This window comes from Hibiscus syriacus, unplaced genomic scaffold (genome assembly GCF_006381635.1).
Source record: "Hibiscus syriacus cultivar Baekdansim isolate YM2019G1 unplaced genomic scaffold, ASM638163v2 tig00110429_pilon, whole genome shotgun sequence".
In the NCBI taxonomy this organism is placed as follows: domain Eukaryota; kingdom Viridiplantae; phylum Streptophyta; class Magnoliopsida; order Malvales; family Malvaceae; genus Hibiscus; species Hibiscus syriacus.
The window spans coordinates 12,895,608-12,914,952 of NW_024062733.1; the positions used below are offsets into that span (position 1 = coordinate 12,895,608).

The 19,345-nt window shown below is 32.6% G+C and overlaps 1 protein-coding gene across 1 annotated transcript; it reads right to left on the minus strand.

The window, feature by feature from the left end:
* Window positions 1-3,956: 3,956 nt before the first annotated feature.
* LOC120124949 (protein NSP-INTERACTING KINASE 3-like) lies at window positions 3,957-7,996 on the minus strand. The gene is made up of 11 exons (XM_039143496.1): window positions 7,279-7,996; window positions 6,798-6,930; window positions 6,619-6,690; window positions 6,382-6,525; window positions 6,229-6,300; window positions 6,045-6,104; window positions 5,857-5,954; window positions 5,603-5,749; window positions 4,960-5,301; window positions 4,419-4,810; window positions 3,957-4,336 (listed from the first exon to the last, which is right to left on the minus strand). The coding sequence occupies exons 1-11, from the start codon at window positions 7,373-7,375 to the stop codon at window positions 4,016-4,018; spliced, it is 1,878 nt and encodes a 625-aa protein (XP_038999427.1). The 5' UTR covers window positions 7,376-7,996; the 3' UTR covers window positions 3,957-4,015.
* Between the last annotated feature and the right edge of the window lie 11,349 nt (window positions 7,997-19,345).

Genomic DNA, 19,345 nt, shown 5'->3' on the forward strand with positions numbered 1-19,345 from the left:
TCGGACCATAGTCGTACCTCAGGGTTTTTAATCTCTTGTATTACAACACCTTTATCCATTAATTCAGATTATTTTGTGCATAATGAACGTCTTTTTAGGGATCAATGGCCTCTTGTTATGATGCAAATGCTAAAAACAAACACAAAGGCAAATGGTTAGTAAAATAAAAATAAATGGAAATAAATAAAAATAACAAGAAATAAATGGCAATAAAAACATAAGAAAAAACAAATGGTTAGGAAAAAATTGTCCTAAGTTTTGGAATGTGGTTTTGGGGTAGGCTCTATTTCTTCGAAGTCTCCTGGTTTAGGTTCTAAAAACGGTACCCGAGTTCTCCTTGCTGGTGCCCCCTTGGGCTTACCAGACCCTTAGTCCTAAACCCATCACAGGCTTGTGTGGACTAAGTTAAACTCGAGGGGACACATTCCCTTATGTCTATGCGGAGAATAAATTCACACGAAGACATAAGGTATATGAATCCCGAAGGCTACTTGCTAGGCATATGCGGTGAATAAATTCACACGAATGCGTCGCTTTCACCCCCACTTAAAGGGTTCGGAGCTCGGGTATAGAGCCTTTGGATGAAAAAGTTTGGAAGACTGAAATCATTAGAAAACGGTTAGTCCAACTATTTACACGAAAAAATATAACCAAAAGTAAGTAATAAGGATCGAAATGTTACCTTAACGTTCAAACTTACCCTTTTCATTAGAAAGACAACTGGAAATTACCTTAGCCTGACTCACATACCTGTGTCCCCAGCGGAGTCGCCAAGCTGTCGCAACCGTCTTTCCGGTTGGGCCCCGGAATTGGGCTTCGACTTGAAAAATGTGGATTGGAGTCGCCACCGATCATTTATTTAAAAATAAATGGGTTGATCGGATACCCTATTTCTTACCTGATCTGCGTCTTACCAGAGATGTGTCGGATTCGGGAGTCGGTTACAGTCAAGGAAGGGCTAGCACCCTTGAACTGCCCTTTCGGTACTGTGTAATTTCCAGTTGTCTTTAATTAAGAAAATTGAAAGTTAAATTAAAAGGTAAAATATTGATCCAAATTGCTTACCACTGATTCGATTTAAAAGTATACCCTTAAAAAGTCATGAGAAGCGTTAACAAATGGTGGTGAAAATAAATCAAAAATAAAGATAGTGCAATAAAGAACAAAATAGACAAAAATAAATAATAAACATAATTAACATAAAGGTAGAGAACATGAATGAAACAAAAATAAGGACAAGCATAAAAACGTAAGGTAAAAGAGAAGGAAAAAAAATATGGCATATAAATAAGACATTAGAAAAATAATAATAAAATTACATAAAGTATACATAATATATATATATAATATATAAAATATTAGAGGAAATACAATAAAAATAAAATAGAAGATAAGTAAACAAATGATAAATAAGAATAACGGTGATAATGATAAAGATATAAATAATGGGAAAAATAAAAAGATATATATAATAGTAATAAATAAATAAAAACTAAAAAAAACTAAAATAAATAAATAACTATAATCAAATATGTACGTATAAAATAAAAAGGAATAATGAAAATAAACTAAAAAATATAAAGTAGAATAAAATGAAAATGATAATGATGTTAAAAAACACGAAAACTATATATAAATAACAAATATATTATTAAATAAAACAAATGAATAGAAATAAATATACAGATAATAATAAAAGGAAAAAAAATATGTGTTTATATACGCTATCAATGATACTTAAAATAATAAAAATAACGATGATTATATGTATATATATATGTATAATAAAATAAATAAAATATACATAAAATATATATATATATATAATAATAAAGGAATAAAATATAATAATAATGAAAATAGTATATAATAATAGTAGGGACTAAATTGAAAACGAAATAAACTCGAGGGTCAATTTACAAGGATTTCGTGTTCAATAATCGATTCAGAGGACCAAATTAAATGTTTTTGAAACTGGAGAACCAAAACGCAAATCTCTCGCTTCTTGAAAAAACACGCGGGTTCGAGGTTCATCGGGTCGGGCATAAGCTGGAACGGGTTAATATATGACTCAAACATATTTTTTCTGTTTCATTTCTCTCCTCACAATCAAAAGCTCCCCTCCCCTCTCTGAAGTTTCTCTCGTTTATTCAACCGTGTTCTTCATTTGAAGAACACGGCCACCGCTGAAATCCAGAAATCGACCAAGGGCCACCCCGCGCCGCCTCGCCGGCCGCCGTTAAACGGTGTCGGCTGTCGTTCATCGGCGGTAAACCCTAAAATTTTATTTTTTCGAAAGCCCTTCACCTCCTCGTTTCAAAAAAACCAAAATCGTTTCTTTAAAAAGTAAGCCTCGGGGCCAGATCTGGGTTCGAAAATCCCGACCTATACCCCTGTTCATCGGCTTTATTAGCGTATTTGAGGTTTGGAACGAGCACAAAACGGAAACAAAACACGAACAACTCCCACATGCAAGCGTATCAAACAAAAAAAAAGTAAGGTTTTTACCTCTGTAGCCTTCGAAGTTTTCAATAAAACTACTTGGATTGCTTTGAATATTGGTATAACTTTGCTCGAAATTTCGTATCAAAAAAAAAATCCCCCTAATACTGTTGATTACATGCCTATTTATACAAAAATGCATGCCTATTTTTTGGTCTAGCTTGAGTCCTAATCAAACTCAACTACTCTTATTTGTTTGACATCCACGATCGTTGCTTGTGGCCGAGAGAACCGGGCTATGTTGAGCAGTTGGTGTCCTACACATTCACGTAAGTTGGAGGCCGAGAAAAGTGGGTTCGTTGCGTGACAAGCGGCGTGCCAAGTGGGGACTGTGGCGCTTGTGGAGAGACGAGTGAGGGAGAGCTGGATGCACCATGCGGCGCTGATGGAGTGAAGGCTTGCTAGGGTTTCTGGAAATCCTACGCGTTGGGCGCGTGACTTGGGTTTGGCATGTTGAACCACATGTGGATTTGTGGGCACCAATTGGGCCTGTAACCTGTAAATCAAGTGTAATTATAAAAAAAATAATATGATATGTATACACATAAACCATATATTATAAATAATAACACAAATGCAAATGTAAATGCCATAGAGACGAAAAAATATGTGTCGACAAGTTCCACAAAGGTGATAGCCGATGCAGCAACACGGGTGATGACCAGATGGAATAAACCCCCCGAAGGTTGGTTAAAGCTCAATACTGATGGCTCCAGGAAAACACACGATGGTAACGCAAATTGCGGGGGAGTGATACGCAATGAGGAAGGACGATGGATGCTCGGATTTTTAAAACACATTGGTTGATGCTCGATTCTAGAAGCGGGGCTATGGGGAGTATATGAAGGCTTACATAGGGCTTGGAATATGGGCGCTCAGAAGGTAATCCTTGAAACTGATAGCTTGGAGGTAAGGAACCTATTCCAACAAGATAACGATAGAAATAGAACTACCACTTTGCATCATCACATAGAAAGCCTATTAAAGAGAGATTGTGAGGTCAAATTCGAACACATTTATCGAGAAGGAAACAGGATAACCGATTGTATGGCAAGACTGGCCAGAGATGGAGATGGAGGAATAAAACCGTTCGTCACACCACTGGAGGCAGTCCTTGATCTGCTCCAGGAGGAAGGAGGCGTTTAGTCGTATTGTTTGATTTCTTAATTTACCAAAAAAAAAAGAATAAAAAATAATTTAAATTGTATTTCAGAAAACTAGTAAATAAGTAAGTAATCTCAAATTATTCATATCATAGTTTAATTATTAATTTTTATACTTTAGACTAAATGTTTTCTTTTACATAAATTATAATTTTACTAATAAATAAATTATGTAAAATCTCAAGCCGTGTAAAGAACATATTAAAGAACAATAGCCTTTCATTTGTTTCTTTTTTCTTTTTACATATGAATACAAGCAGTTAACTATCAACATTTCAACTCAATCGTTCCTTTTTTCCAATTCATAGCGCTTCAATTGAGAAGTCACCGAAGTTCAAACCCGACATTCATTACCTCGGACCGGAAAGCTCCATGGCTTCCACCACGAACGAAGATTCATCCAGGAAATCGGAGTATCTTTGTAGAGGAGGGTTATCGCACGATCGGGACCTAGGTGTCTCGATCGTTTGCGAGGCCTCCCATTTGTCGACCAGACGGTCACCTTCTAGCATCCTTAATACTTCAGACATCCTCGGACGGTGCAGAGGGTTGAATTGAGTGCATAGAAGAGCAATTTGAATCGTTTCTTCTAACTCAATTCTGTCAAAGTTGCCTTTTAGATCCTTATCCACCAGCAGGCTTAGTTTACCTTCATGATGTAGCTTCTTTACCTGCAAGAAAAGTTAACCAAATATGAGACTTTTGTGATGGTTACTTAAAGTGTACGTTAAAATGGAGAGAAAGAGAGAGTACCCAATCAAGCATTACGTGCTTCTCGTTCAACTCTCGTCCGAAATCCAGGGCCTTCTTACCTGTGATTAGCTCAAGGAGCAGGATCCCAAACCCAAATACGTCTGTCTTCTCAGATGACTGACCTGTTGATAAATATTCGGGAGCGATGTGACCAACAGTACCACGAACCGTTGTAGTAACATGAGAATCTTGGTGATCTAAAAGCTTTGCCAATCCAAAATCTCCAACAACCGCCTCGAAGTCTTCATCCAACAAAATGTTGGCAGCTTTGACATCGCGATGAATGATTTTTGGGTCACACTGTTCATGCAAATATACAAGCCCCCTAGCCGTACCTAAGGCTATCCTCTTCCGCCTTGCCCAGTCTAAAGCTGGCCTACCATGAATATGATCTAAACAAACCGCGAACTTGAAAAGTTATCCATAAGGTGTAGATGCGAAATTCGAATAAGATTTATCGCTTCAAATAGTAATTAAAGACAACTAGGATGATCATGTTGTTATATAGGAATTAAAGACCATTGAACTTCAGTAAACTAACCTTTTAATCTAGACATTACACTGCCATTCGGCATATAGGGGTAGACCAGAAGCCTTTCGTTCTCGGTCGTGCAGAATCCGGAAAGCCTGAGAAGATTACGATGGACAGCTAAACTTATCGTCTCTACTTTGGTCTGAAATTGGATTTCACCACCAGCTATGTTATAGTCCTTCAGCCTTTTAACAGCCACCACAGTCCCATCATTCAAGCAACCCTTGTACACTATTCCAAATCCACCTCTGCCAAGAACATTCTTCGAGTTGAAATGGTCGGTCGCCACCCTCAGTTCCTTAAAAGTATAACTTTTCAAATGTCCCAAGCATACTTCCGGGTCGTATTGTTCTGCCATGCAACATGTATGTGCCAGTAATTAGAGGGTACTAGGGAAAGAAAAGAAAGGAAACAAATTATGTTCCCTTTAACGTCGTCTATCGAAAACCATAGCATCATCTAGAGCTCCTAAAAACAGATGCCGTATCGATAGCGTAGCAGCAATGACAGTTTCCAGGCAGCAGTACTACATGTGAATTAGGAGCGCCCTTGCTCATAATGAGTTTTGAAATATTATAGATTCATAAAGATTTATACAATTATACTGAATCACGGATAGTACAACAAGATCAGGGAATTTTAAGAAGCTGACCATGTACATCAAAGAAAATCTGCTGGTTGTGTCTATATCGCCACCAAACAAGAAACCCGATAAACAGTACGATGAAAAAAAGAGCACCAAAGCTAGCACCAAAAGCAACAGCTACAAGATGGCCTTTTGATCCAGAGTCTGATTGAGCTAAGAAATCAAGGATCCAGATATTCAGACATGAATTAAACTGTAATGCAGAAGAGACATCTCATGTGATTGACAAGAAACTGCATCTATAGCACAGTGATAGTCACCTTTTGGACCATCTGGTGGGAGAAGAAGAGGCTCCGGAAAGACGGCAGAACAGTTGTTGCCCGTTTTAGGCCCACAAATTAAAGGGTTACCTATAACTCTGAAAGGAAAAGGAAGGAAACTATGATTAATAAACCACTGTTACATACATTATAACCATTTAACAGAATAAGGGAAAGAAATAGCTCACTTGAAAGTCCTTGCTGATATTTTTGGTAGGGAACCACTCAGATTATTATAAGACAGGTCCCTATAAAAACGTTTTTTCATAGGCGATGGGCGAGTGAAATAACATACAGACAGAATAGTAACAAGGTAAATCTAAGGCATTAAAAATTGCAAGACATCAAAATGAAACGAGTCCAGATACATACACAAGAGTAAGACCTCCAATTTTTGACAAAGAATCCGGGCAGGGTCCGGTAAGACTATTATTGTTTAACCATCTGATACGTCCAGCAAGAACAAGGAAAGGTACATGTAAGCAGATGAAGATGATGCAAAAGCAGAAAAAAATGGACACTTACAAATAGTTGAGGTTTTTCAAGTCTCCAAAGGAAGTCGGTATTTCGCCGCTGAAAGTATTGTTGGAGAAATCAAGAGTCTGCAGCTTCTCTAACTTCCCAATGGTAGGCGGAATCGGACCTGAAATATCATTATTCTGAAGCAACCTATGCATGAAAAAGGAACAAACAAGTAATCACTTATAAAAAATGTAAGGATAAATTTATATGCAACTTAGTCAACAAAGGCAATTAACTTACACTGATTGCAGCTCACTAAGATTCCCAATCAATGGGGATAAAGTCCCAGACAAGTTTTGACTAGGAAGTCCCCTGGTCAAGGTAGAAAAGCAAAGAGTTTACACAAATACTGGGTTTATTTTCCTATACCAATGTCTATTATAAATAGGCCAGATATGGAGAGGAAGAAGAGAAGTTACAAAGCAGAAACATAGCCATCTGGAGAGCAAGTAACCATCCTCCAACTACATGGATCAACAGAATTTGAATCCCAATTCTCCAGAACATTATATGGGTCGTTTAGATATGATTTAATGGTCATTAAAGCAACCACTGCTCAAAATTTCATCATACATGCACAAGGAAAATAAATGAATTAACATTCCATTCTTGAAGAAAAGACTTGGAAAAAAAAGGGCAAATATGTGTGTCACTACGTAATTATGATGGTAACTGTTCAGACAGACAGAGCATTTATTCTTGAAAAAAACAAATAGAATCTATGAAGTTGGAAAGTGGAAACAATAAATACTACGAGAAGAACATACAGTGATTAACGAATTCAAAACTCTGCTGGATAAACAACAAAAACAAGCCCGAAGTTTCAAAGTTTATAAGCTTATAACTTTTTTGGTAGTGAATTGGATGCAGAAAGGAAAAATTTTGAGACAAAAAACTAACCTTCATAGTTTATACCAGCTGGAGAAAGAGTAGCAGAAGAAATCTCCATCATTGCCAAAAACAGTGAGCTCAGTTTAAACAACATCAAATTCTTCATTTCCACACTGCTAAAAACCAGAGTCACTCAGCTCATTCAAACTTTACTTTCTTTTGATCAACAAAACCACGACCAGCCATCATTCATTCATTCACATGAAGCTGAAGTGTCTATCTTTGCTTTATCCAAGCACAAGCTGTTATGTCACTTTCGTAATCAGAACCACAGAAGCTGAACCCACCATTACCCTTCAAAGCAACTTTCTTTTTTCCAACCTTTTCACTTCAAATGAAAGTTTCCCAAAACTGGTTCTTGATTAACACCCAGATTGCTAGCAAGACTTTTCTCTGGGGAATGAGTTAAGTCCGGGAGAATACGAATCAAAGGGTAAGTAGTAGAATTAGCACCAAATGAGGTAAGACAAAGAGCTAGTGAAAAAGAGAGAATTTTCTCGAGAAACAAGCAACCATCGTTTTCCTGAATTTCTCAGATCCTAGAGATCTGAGAATACTGGTATTTGATTACTGAATATTTTGAATGATCCCCACAAATTCCATGTGGTTTTGCTCTTGGTTTCTAGTTCTCCCTTGCTCTTTACAAATGATTCCACCACCATTATCTTTCAGCAAACCCTTTTTTCTATTGCTTTCACCTTTTTAATTTCTCATTAAAACTTAAAACAAAAAGTAAAATCAAAGAAAGAAAGAACCAAACAAACAGAGACCAAAACAAAAAAGGCCAAAGTTGACACATAAACAGATGCAGCAGACACCGTAGTAGAAAACACTGTCTTTTCAAGTTTCTTATTTTCCTTTCTCTTTTCTTTTCGGAACAGTAAAAATGAAAAAGTTTATTTGAACTGCAAAAAAGGTGTATGAATCTTGGTTTTTTCAGTAGTATTTGACAGTCGATCTAGAAAATATTAAGTTGAGTTTTTATATTTTTAATTTGAATTTAATTATAATTATTTATGATATTAGAGTAAGAATTCATTGCAATTTAAATAAATATAAGATATACATATATAATTTTTATATTTTTTATAAGTTAGATTAATTTTTTTAATAAATTAAATATTATTTAAAACTATAAAATATATGTATAATATTATTTTTAAAAAATATATTTCAATGACAGCATGAGAAAAATATAAAAGAATCATAGAATTAACAATAAGAAATAATTTCAAAAAAATTATAATCAAATAATTACATTGAATAAAATATAAAAATTAAACATTTTTTAAATTTAAAGTAAAAAAGAAATTGAAGATTAGAAAATTAAGATTAAATTATAAAATAATTAAATTATTTATTTAAGATCAAAATAAAATAATTTCACAATTGAATATATCAATTTTTAAATATTTTATATTAATAAAATTTAAACTCAACTCAAATTTTGAAAAAAATATATCTTAATATACGGTTAAAAAAATGTTACCAATTTTATTATTGTTTAAATAATAAAATTGGTAAAAAAATGACTAGAAACATTATTATGTGTTAAAATGATCGAAAATATTATTATGCTCTAAAAATTGATCGAAAATATTTTAAAAAATTATATATTAGGTAAAAATAATAATTTTATAAATAATTTTTTTATTAATTTTATTATTTAAACAATAATAAAATCGATAGCGTCTATTTTAGCGGGTTGCACCATATAACTCTCAACTGTGGTAAGAAAGCGAACCATATAACATCTATGGGCAGAAAAATATATTTTATTTGCAGACAATTTTCTTGACAGGTCACGTGCTTGCCTTGTCATCCCCTTTGTTGGTTTTCGGCTTAAATTTTCAAAATTAAAATGAGGTATTTAAACCTAACTTTTTAAAAATATTCTACAAATGAATTTAATAGGTGGTTTTAATAATAAATAAGAATGCTATTTTTTAAAAGTTTTTAAGTTCGAAACAATTGTCTACGTAAAATATGTATATATTATTAATAAATTAATAGTCTATTAATTTGATGCATAAAATTTAAACTAAATGTTAGTTATGATTTTGAAAAAAATAAAGATTAAGTACTAAAATGGAACAAAAGTAAAGTTTGGTATTAAATTGTAGTTTACCCTAATACTGATAATGATAATAATAGTAAGGGTTAACTATATAGATTGTCACTTATGTTTATGTTTTGTCCACTTTTGGTCACTGATTTCAAAAAACATAAGATATGATCACTCGTTTTTATTTAATTAAGATATGATCACCCCGAGTTAATTGTCGTTAACAACAGTTAAATATTTTGATATAATCACATGTTTAGTCCCTATTATTTACATATTCTCTCAATTTAATCATACTTTTAATAAATTAAAATAAATTTAATTCTTCAATCGAATGATGACACATGTCATTCACATAGGGGTGTTCAAAAATACTCGATCCGATTGACCCGACCTGTTAACCCACTGTCAATTTAAAAAATATTGGGTATTTATAATAAAAATACCCTATTTTTCGGGTCGGGTACCTGACCTGCTATTTTTTTAAGTTTTTAGGTTGGGCCTGGGTCACAAAATGTTGGTTAACCGGGTAATCGTTGACCCGATACCCGATTTAATTTATATATATATATTAAATTTTTTATCCATAATTCTCAAATTATTTCACTATAACATTCTAAAATCCTAATTTTTTAAATTTTGACACCATAATGTTCTAAATTCTTAATTTATTAAATTATTTCACAATAATGTTCTAAATTGTTTTTTAAAATATTTATTTTAACTTCAAAACATTTAAAATTTAATTATATTTATTTATTTTAATTTTTAATAAATTTTATTTCAATTATGTAGTTTGAATTTTTAAAATTTATGTGTAGATTATATGTATTATAGACTTTTAAATTTTAAATTTTTATATATAATTTTGTTAAAAACAATAATTTAAAGAAAAAATAAAAAAAATTATGAACTAGGTACCCGTGACCTGGATTATATATATAATTTTATATATATTAAATTAAAAATATTTATATTAAATTATTAAATATATTTTATTATGAACTTAATTAAAAACATTTTATTTTTATTTTCATCTAAAAATATATAATTTATTTTAATTTATTAAAATTATGACTAAATTGAGAGAATATATAAATACCAGGGACCAAATGTATAATTATATCAAAAATATTTAATTGTTGTTAACAACAGTTAACTCGGGTGATCAAATCTTACTTAAATAAAAATGAAATTGATCATATCTTAATTAAATAAAAATGAAAGTGACAATATCTTATATTTTTTTAAATCAGTGATCAAAAGTAAACAAAATACAAACATAAGTGATCATCTATGTAGTTAACGCTAGTAGTAATGTTAACTGTTAAGAATGTGTAGATAGAGTAGGGGTGTATAACCCAGAACCCGAAAGCATTTTTGTTGTATTGGAGAATGGGCACTGAAAATAGCGAATATACTCCCAATAATTTGGCGTTTTTAAACACACCAAAGAAAAAAATCATTTATTAGACAAATAGCTCTCAAACATTATTAATTAAAAAATACTCCTTAAATTACACATGTAATATGTCAATTTAATCCGAATCCGACCCAATTCGATTTAATAGAATCGGATTTTTATATAAAAAAAAGTTTAGAATTCGTGTCTTATTGAGTCGGGTCAAGTCAGATTTTTAAGGGGGCAAGGTCGAGTCAGGTCAGGTCGAGTAGAGGGTGAAAAAACTTCGACCCGAACCGATGATATAATGTAATTTCCTTGAAAAATTATTTTTTTTATTAAATCATTATTTTATATCGGGCCGAATTGGATTTATACTCTAAAAATTCAGATAGTATCGGAGTCACGTAGAGGATATACATATTTTTTTGGTTGGGTTCGAGTAGAGAATACATATTTTTAGGTCGGGTGGGTTGACCAAAAACCCGACCCGTTACCATCCTTACATGTAAGATTACCTCGTGTCCTACAATAGCATGTAAAGATTTCGCGTTCTATAGGGTGCAAGCCTCCTCCAACGTGAAAACACTTTTAAGAGAATTCAAAGTATGACTAGGTTAAACGATCTCACGTCTTATAAAATATGAGGTTCACGAGAAATTGAATCGTTGTACCAATTTATCGCGTTTAAAATTTGAAATTAGATTCCGAAATCTCGCATCCTATAGAGCGCGAGATTAGAACGTGTCTTTTCAACCGACCTCGCACCTTGCATCATACGATGTCCTATTAATCTCACTTAGTAACGGGTGCGATGACTCCTAAATTGGCTCTACCCAAAATACTCACACCCAATTCTATTTGTTTATTCCTCTTAAGAAATTTATTTATTACTTTAAAAATATGATTATTTGTTTTATGGTGGATTACTGAGACTTGATTAAAGGTATGTGTTCGATTATTGACACAAAAATTCAGAAGTAATTTTTTATTCAATTAATTAATTTTTAAAATTTTTATTTAAATGGGTATGAATGTTCGTTGACTTGTTATATCAACCGTTTCACATCACCTCAGGATGATTTTATTCCGTATTTGCACGAACTCAATTTTGTTTACGTTAGCAGTATAATTAGTGGTACCAAGTTGCAACATTACTGATAAATGCATTTCTAGAAAGGTGGAGACATGGGACACACATTTTATTTTCCTTATGGGGATGCGACTATTAACCTTTAAGATATTGCATTCCATCTTGGGTTGCATGTTGACAGAACAACTATTATCGGGACTACTGATACGACTTGTGTGAAGAACTACTCAGAATTCCTCCGAACGATAGCTATTTGGATGAAGGGAAGACCAAGATTAAATTTTTTGACGACAATTTTGCAGCTACCCCAATGTTGCTCCAGTAATTAAGGAGATAATTTTTGAAATTTATGATTAATTATTTTTATTTTTTATTTATAATTTTGAACTTTTATTTTATGTTATTATAAATTTTTACGATAATTTTTTAGTTTATGATTTTTATTTTGCGGTGATTTGCTCATACTCATATTTTACGAGTTATTAAGGGGATCTTGATGCTGGATAAATCCCGAAACAAAGTGTATCCAATGCGGTGTATCATCTATGCATTTTGCAGGACTCTAAAAATAAGAGTTGAAGATCGATAGTGTTGCCATTTCTATTCCGGGATCTTTGTAAAGTCATCAATCCGGACAAACAAGTTATTAGAGGGTGTCTAATGTTGTTGCAATCATGGGTTTGGTTCCGAATTTTGTTTTTATGCCCGGTTTTAAAAGAATCGACCCCATTTCAATTTCAACTAATTCGGAGGTAATTTAAAATAAACTAGGTCTATATATTTAGATTATTATACGTTTTTAAAGTTTTACAAAAATAATTATATTTCGTTAAATGAATAATATTTAAACTGTACACTAATTCACACTCATATACCAAAAAATATATGTGATTTTAGATCGTTGATAGATAAGATGATAGACGAAGTAATAATTGTAATTGATTTTATTTTTAATTAAATAATCATTTTTAATTCAAGATTATCTAACTTAGTTTTTAAAAAAATTATAGTTCTTGTGAATATCGTACAATGATGATGCTATTAAATCGTGTATTCCAGCTAAAACATGTCTTAGTTCGAACCTTTAAATGTTGACGGTCTCATTGATACTTTATGAGATAGTCGAGTGATATTTTATTGATCACATGCTACGACAATTTAACTGTGTCCAAACGATTCTGCAACCACCACCAAACTTCGATGAATTACATAATGTAATGTGATAGGGTAAGACGAATGTTAATCAGAAGATTTATCATTCGAGATGAGTGTTGCAGTGGATGATAAGATTTGATAGGCAACCTGTTTGTCAACCCATGTTCGATTATAACGTTTCATATGATTAAATGATGTGGTGCAAACAATATAGGAAGCTGCATATACTGACCAAAGAGGAACGAACAAAAGAAATTTATATGCCCCCCAAATCACTCGCTGATGCAATGTCTGCCAATGCAACATGGTGCTAGAGGTGGAGGGAATCAAGCTAGACAAGAAAAAACATATTCCATGCTCGTCATCGGGAATGACACCAGTGCCGACAAAATCAAAAGTAGAGCATCAGACACCGGTGTCTTCACCTATACTCATCTACTCGACTCAGTCAATATTTAAGCGTATATCGATGTAACGTGGTGCTAGAGGTGGAGGGAATCAAGACAGATAAGAAGAAACACACTTCAAGCTCGTCATCGGGAATAACACTGTCGTCTGCACAGTCAACTGTAGAGCATCAGACCAGTGCCACTACCTGCATTTACTCACTTGACTCAGTCAACATTTTAGCATATGTTTCTACGGAGGAAGGTTTTTTCACTGTCACATTTTGTCCCTATATATCAATTGACCCTTCATATTATCTTCTTGTCCCAATTCAAGCACATTATTCGATATTGTCGTCTACATCTGTTCCACCATTGGTATTTCAATTTCCACTATTGGAAATAGACTTTGCATCCGATAATGTTAAGCAAACACTGCCACATAGCATATTCTACACCGTTCTCGGTCCCAATGCTAGTGGTGGTACTGCACATGCAGATTGCGATGATGACGATGATGAAGGTGATGACAATGGTGGTGATAATGATGGTGATGGTGATGGTGATAATGATGAAAAAGATTGATTCGTAGGAATAAGTGTCAGGCTCGTTGTCCATCATGGTGTGGTACAAGTGAACATAGGTATCATTAGTTACTTTTTTTAATCCGAAAAATTATGTAATGTTTTAAAAATTTATTGTAATATTTTTTTGAGTTAATCAAACTCCAGCTCCATATTTAGTTAATCAAACTTTAAAAAATATATTTAGTTAATTTGTCATGTCATAGATTTTTTAAGCGTCGTTGAAATCAAATCATATAACTCATTTTTATTGATCTTGACATTGAAAGAAGTGTAGAAATAAGTTTTGGATGGAACACCGCTACAAAAAATCTTACCATGAAATATTTTTTAAGAAGTTATCCATTCAACATGGTTATCGTTTGTATTTATATATAATTTTTTTTCGAATCTTGTACCTTACAGAAATTGAGGCCTCTTGATATGTCTAATCAAATACGTAAGCTGAGGGTTTTTCCATGTTAAGAATCTCTACAGATCTCACGTTATGTAAAACGTGAGGTCCCTGCCAAGTCAAGAATCTCAATGGAAGTCGTGTTTGCAAACTTTGTGGTTTATGCCTATATAAGCATTGTCTTCTGGTAAATTGAACCATTGTCATCTCAATTTTCAACACGAGGTCTCTACTTATAAGGGACTCCTCTTTTGGTGGCACAACATGACATGAAACTTAGAGAACCTTATGTCAATATCAGTGCTATAAGTTATGCCACCAAAAGTGGATGTCTTTTATAAGGACATCGTATGAAGAATGTCTCTTGCAAGGTCATGGGAAAACCTTATTCAATATGAATGATATGGCATTGTCGAGAAATTTCTCGTTTCTAAAAATACATCCTCTTCTGGTGGCATTAATAATGGTTACTAATTCGAACAAAAATGTTATTAGAGGTTGTTTATGGTTGTTGCAGTCGTGGGCGTAGTTCCAAATTATGTTTTTATAAAAAAAATCAAACTCGCCTTTTGTATGAACCTTCTTCAACATGAGTAACTTGACATTCTCAATAAACTTATCGTTTCTAAAAAGGCATCCTCTTCGCATCGCTCGTGACGCTGATATGACAAATGACATACCTCCCTTCGTAACTTAGGGTTTTTTTCGATCGATTAAGATGTGTTTTTTCGTTGTACTACTTTTTTCATTTTTTTTGTTTTGAACCATTTTTAACGCGGTTTTTACACTGTTTAGAATGTCTTGTATGTGTCGATACTAGCTTCAATTGAAACATAAGTATTAATACTAAGCCTCTAATCTTATAAATTACAAAAAAACCATATTAACTTCCCGAAATTACTCCCCAAACATGTCTATCAAGTCATGCTAGTTTCTTCTTCATGCACAAACCATGGTTTGGCATTTTGAAAGTGATTTTTTGTAATGCCCTGAATCCCAGGTTAGAAGTATTGGGCTAACCTGAGATGGAACTTGGTTTAATTCCTTAGCTTGTAGGAAGTCTTGATCCAATTTGAAGAGGATTTGGGCTTCAAGTAAGCCCAATAGTGAATAAAAATGGTGTTTTGAATCTGTAGTCAAAATTAGAGGGACCAAGGAAGCAATTTTACCCTTGTTCAAATTAAAACTAAAAATTATTAAAATTGGGGGATATCACCGTCTGATAAAAGCTTCATCTTTTTCTTCACTTCCTTGTCTTCTTCATATCTTATTCTTCTCATTTTTCTCCTCCCTTGCAAGGTAAAGGTGTGAACTTTATCATTTTTCAGTCCCTAACCTGTGTTCTAAAGGTAAAATCATAACACATGCATTTCAAGCTTTGGTTTAATCTCTCAAACCACCCATGTCACCATAGTTTTCAAGAATGGGTTTTAGAAGGGTTTAAGAAACTAGATGGTTTCAACCCATTTTTCAGATATTTCTAGTCTTAGGAAGTGTTTTAAAACCCTCCTCAATCCCTAGCAACAGTAATAACCCTTGCATTGGTTTTGTTTAGTGCAAGAGGTTGGAGAAGGCTCTAAAGCTAAGGGGAAAGAAAAATCTACTTTAGGCTGAGTCTTTGACGTTTCCAACAGTATAACATCAAAGGTAACTCTTTCTTGACTCAACTATACCTTATGTAAGTCATTCAGATGAAATGTTACAGTTAAGCTTGAAGCATTTCCATGGTATATTTCATGTTTTAGAGTTACAAACATGTTTAAGGCCCTATTTATGCTCATTAGTATCTTCATAAAACATTAATAATGTTTGAAAACCTCACTAAGGTCTTTGGGATATTAGAATAAGAGTTTTTGCACTTATTTTATACTATCTGCATGTTGAGTTTCGATACTAGAGGGAAAATATTGAAACTTGTTCTTCTTATTAGGCAAACTCGTGAGTTTCTGGGAAAGAGTATCGATACTCTTTCAAGAGTATAGATACTTTGAGTCATAGTTTTGAAACTCCCAGAAAATTTCGTAACTAGCCAGAACAGAATGTTTAAAAGTATCAGTACTTATATAAAGTATCGGAACTTTTGCAGGAGTATCGATAATCTTGGGATAATATTGATACTTTCATTTTGTTTTAGACAAAAATGCTAGTTTTAAAGGGAATTAGACTCGATGTACCCCAAAACTTTAATATATCATCAAATAAGACTTCAAGCGAGAAAAATATTTAATATAAGAACAATAGAAACATAAATAGCTAGGGTTACATAAAATTAGCCTTGGTTGACGCTCGAAAAATAATCAGGACACCCTAGTTTCCTTTTAGCAAAAATATGATAGTCAGTGGATCCAAGTTAGTGCCACAACACTACAACAACCGACTGGGTGCAGATGCCCTAAGACTCGACAGAGTAAGTCGGTGGGTGTCAGTTCTGATGCAGAATTTCAGATCTCACCCAAGAGTACCCGATGGTGCTTCGACAGTACTAGAGGGGTACGTGAACTCTGAGATACAGAATTCCTCAGCCGCACCATGATGCCATCAACATATTAACAATTTAGTAGTTGTATACTCAGACCTGTGCCACTTTCCATTTCATTTAGTGAAGACATATAGTATAGTACAAATTTTAGTGAGACACCAAGCTCGTAAGCTTAACGTTCGAAATGTGTTTCTGTGCACAGGTTCTTAAGGACAGATTGTGGGGAGCTCTTTATCAGATATTCCAGTGCAGCAGAGTAAATTTTCGGAGATGACTTAAGTCATCTTTAGAGGACATATACTGTTATGGACCTTGTTATGTAATCAGTCGTAACCCTTTTGAAACTCAGTATTCTGTATTATTTTACCGATGTATTTTGGGAGCTCCTCATTATTTGTAAACCCAATTTATATCATGTTTTTATAATACATTATGAATGTCTAAATTTTAGATATTTACAAGCAATTTTAAAAGAAATTTTGGTCACCATTTCAGTAGTCCTGTATAACATTAATCCATGAATATCGTGTCTAACTGGATTAGGGTGTTACATTTTGACCATACTTACAATGTCTCATATGTGTAGATATTATCTCGAATTGAAAGATAAGTTACAATACAATGTTCATAATCTTATAAATTACGAAAATTTTCGTATTAGCTATCTGAAAAAAACCCCTCGAAATGCCTATAAAATCATTTTAGTTTTTTTCTTCATGCACAAAACAAGCTTTGGAACCTTTTTCAATGTGATTTTTAACTCGCTTACAATATCTTTTATGTGTTGATATAGATCTCAACTGAAAGATAAATTCAAAATACGCCTCTAATCTTATGAATTACGAAATTTTTTAAATTAACTACTCGAAAATACCCCTCAAGCACGCATATAACACTTGCAATACGAGTGGAAAAATATCTCGTCTTCTGTATAACGCGAGGTTTGTAAAACTACCCGTGATAGTTTTTTTTGTAGAATACGATAATTGGTGCAACAATTTAGTTTTTCATTGGCATCGCTTTATATATCGCAAGGTGTTAAATCTAATATTAATTATATTCTCCGAAAAATGTTTTCACGTTGGAGGAGATTCATGTCCTATATAATGTGAGATCTTTACACGAGTGTTGTAAGATGGGATAGTCCTAAGTGCAGTTTGATATTTTTTCAATTAATATTGTTTGAAATTATTTGTCTAATAAATGATTTTTGGTTTTTCTTTTTTATTATAATTTGGTTTTAGTAAATTAGGAAGAGAAAGGGATTCCCACTTACTATTCTCGAGACGCCAAACCCAACTACTTATTGTATTTATAAGACTTTATTATAAAGTAAGTGCTATAATTATATCATATTTCACTTTAAGTACCTAACTTTTATTTCTTAAGATAAATATTTAACGTTTTGTTCTATAATTATTTTCAGATTATTCATTAATTTTCTCTCTCTAATAAATATGTTACATGTGGCCTTCGTTTATATTTTCATTTCTTTCAATTGATTTGATAAGGAAACAAACAAAAATCAAAAGGTAAATTTGAAAATTGGTTCATTTTGGAGAAATTAAATAATTCCATATCTCAATAGAGTTGTACACATCAGAAAGCCGTCTAATATTTAACATCTCAATGGATTGCATGTAATAATCGATTAGTTAAATGACTAGTTTATAAGTTTTTTAAAAGTAAACGACTCATTAAAAATTTTATTAATAATGAATGATCTGTAATGTATTTTACCCGTAGTTATTTTGCTCATTTAAAGCAAACCAGAGATGTGATTGAAGAGAAAAGAAGAAGACATAAAGTGGCATGGGCCCGAACCGAACACCAAACCCCATGACTCATGAAGATTAGGGTTCATTTGACGTTGATGAATAAAAGAAATAGGAAAAAGAAAAGTGTAATGTACTCCATTGTCAATTTCATAAGATGTTTGCCCTACCTATTGCCATCCTTCTTTCCTACCTTTATCTTTTTTCTTATTTAAAAATGATAGAAAAAAAAACAATTCGATTTCAAAGCCGCAAGGGTAAGTGGTAGGATGGTTAGAAATTTTAAAATTATTATAATTTTTTTGTAATAATATTGAGTAAAATTTTGTTAAAGATGAAATTATATTTCTCATCATTAGAGAATATGTAATTATATGAAAATGTAAAATTTTTAGAATTGTCGATATCAATCCATCTCGATTCTTCCTTTTTTTTTATGGTGTTCAGTAATTTTTTTATAAAAATAAAAAAGAATTTATAAATAACATGTAATACAAAGAAAAAAATGATAAGATTTAGTTTAACTTTTTAGATATGCATTTTTTAACCGTCTAATGTAATATAAAGTAATATTTGTTTATAATCTTTCTTAATCATTAACATGTGTACACAAGATAGATGCAAAATTTATATTAAAGATGAATAACTTATAAAATTTTAAATGAAATTTGGGGAAGGTAAAATATTTTTCAATAAAAACACAAAAAAAATCTAAAATATATAGAAATTTAAAATTTCTAGGG

Coding starts and splice junctions, on each gene's coding strand:
- LOC120124949 (XM_039143496.1), bottom strand. CDS start 7,375: ATGAAGAATTTGATGTTGTTTAAACTGAGCTCACTGTTTTTGGCAATG. Junction 6,691..6,797: donor GATGGCTATGTTTCTGCTTT/GTAACTTCTCTT, acceptor TACCTTGACCAG/GGGACTTCCTAGTCAAAACT. Junction 4,337..4,418: donor AGCACGTAATGCTTGATTGG/GTACTCTCTCTT, acceptor CTTTTCTTGCAG/GTAAAGAAGCTACATCATGA.